The 1,969-nt window shown below is 35.8% G+C and overlaps 1 protein-coding gene across 1 annotated transcript in view; it reads right to left on the bottom strand.

Moving 5' to 3' along the window:
* Positions 1–380: 380 nt before the first annotated feature.
* Positions 381–1,969, bottom strand: part of TMA16 (translation machinery associated 16 homolog (S. cerevisiae)) — a 22,247-nt gene continuing 20,658 nt past the window's right edge. Inside the window, exon 7 of the mRNA XM_010284502.1 lies at positions 381–625. Coding sequence (XP_010282804.1) covers positions 487–625 — 139 coding nt within the window. The 3' untranslated portion in view covers positions 381–486. The remainder of the gene's footprint in view (positions 626–1,969) is intronic.

Below are 1,969 nucleotides of genomic sequence, written 5' to 3' on the forward strand. Positions count from 1 at the left end.
ACTAGCTGGGCCCACCGTTTACCAGGGTACCTGCTATTTATATACTAAATGACATACATTCTTGCCTTTCCTTACCAGGAAAAGGTAAGGATTTCCCACCGCAAAGTATTTCTAACAGGTGTCTGAATCTTGACTGCTCTATGACCAGGGAAGAGGTACTCAACTAGTCAGGATTTCAAGATATAAACTACAATTGCTTCATCAACTCAGGAGCCTGCATCCTAAAGAGAAGGTACAGTATGAGAAGGACACAATTAATATTTTAAGTATTTATTTATATTAAAAAATTTTTATCCAGTAATATAGAGCTTTACACAATAATATACTGTTTACTCTTTACCATCGGTACACAGTGAGTTCATAAAAATGCAACTAGGAAAGCCTTTACCAATATAGTTAGAATTTATTCTTGTTTCCAGTGATGATTAAAATAGGTTTCTTACAATTCACTTCAGCTGTTTCAGCTCTTGAATCAGCTGGTGCTCATTAGGCCACCTCTTCTGCTTTATTCAATTCTTCTTTAGCTTCCACATCTGCCACCTCAGGGTGACTGCTAGCAGCATCCCTAGCTGAGAGCTTTTTCATTTTAATGTTTGGCAGTTTCCTCAGATCACCATCCCATTCTCTTAAAGAAAAAAAAAAAGTAATGAAAAACAATTACCAACAGAAATAGCAAGAAGGAAGGGCAGAGTTAATTCACCTTTCCTCAGAAGATGCTAACTCAAGTGAGGCTGCTTTTCTAAATTATACTATCAGTCACACTGCAGTATGAATAAACAGCAACATTTTCACCTGATCTTGTACACTATGGCAGCTGTAATTTCCCTGTGAAGAATTAAATACTTTCAGATTTGACATGCTGAACAAAAAAATATATGATTCACTTTATTCCCACAGACTATTTGTATCCTCAGATACTTTAGGCCACCTGCGTTTAGGTTTGACACACTAAATTCACGTAAGTCTTGTAAGCAATGGAAAAGCACTTAGGAAAAGCTTCTTCATCTGGATGCTCAATCTGCAGAGTTAATGTACATGTACATAAAGCCCTTCATTATGATTTATGTTAACTGTTAACATCTTGTATGACTGACTTGGGACATGAAATGTTAGTAAACATTAATTCACGTAAGTATATTATTTCAAAAGGCTCCACAATGGAAGAAGAGTTCATTTAAATATCACAAGTCAAATCCAGTACTCAATTAATAGAATGATTGCTTGATTATAGTAAGTGCACTTCATGGATCATTCTTCTCAAGGGCAAAGACAGTATTTGCCAATTATAAGACAGGTGTGGTTTTGCTCTACCAAGATAATAAAACAACACTTCTATCAGATGTCCCAGTACAAGAAGTCAATTGTGTATTTATTATAGACACAGCAGCCAGAGGCCTGTCTCTTTTTTGACATTTCTGGCTTTATTCCAAAACGCAAGATGTATGACTTCTGGCTACATACCACCCCTAGGAGTTAGTGGTATATCATTCCTGGCAGCATAAGCAGTCATAAGTCTTTCTTTTTCCATTTGATAAAGCTGTCAGCAAGAGTGTTCATTCAATCCATTACCAAGGCATACTGGCTTGCTGTCTCAGATGAGCTAGTGGCAAGTTTCACAGCTCGAGATCTTTTAACTGAATGCAAGTCACCAATTCACTTAAGATTTTCAACTAGTATTACAGACAAACACTGCTGCAGACTGTATTGCACCTACAGTCAGATCTTAGAAAACATGACTAAAAACTCAGTGCTGTTTTATATACTTAATTATAAATTCTGACTATATATAACTTAGGTCACTATGTTATATGACAATATGACAATTACCATCTGAAATCTCATTTCAGGTAAGAAAACAGTGTAATTCCATTTATCAATAAATATATGTCTTGATCCTTAAACACCAATGGTAAATGCTAATCCTTTTTGTGTAAATCAGTGAACAGCTGAGGTGAGAATTTTAGGGAAA

The sequence above is a fragment of the Phaethon lepturus genome, unplaced genomic scaffold (genome assembly GCF_000687285.1).
Source record: "Phaethon lepturus isolate BGI_N335 unplaced genomic scaffold, ASM68728v1 scaffold12193, whole genome shotgun sequence".
Lineage (NCBI taxonomy): Eukaryota > Metazoa > Chordata > Aves > Phaethontiformes > Phaethontidae > Phaethon > Phaethon lepturus.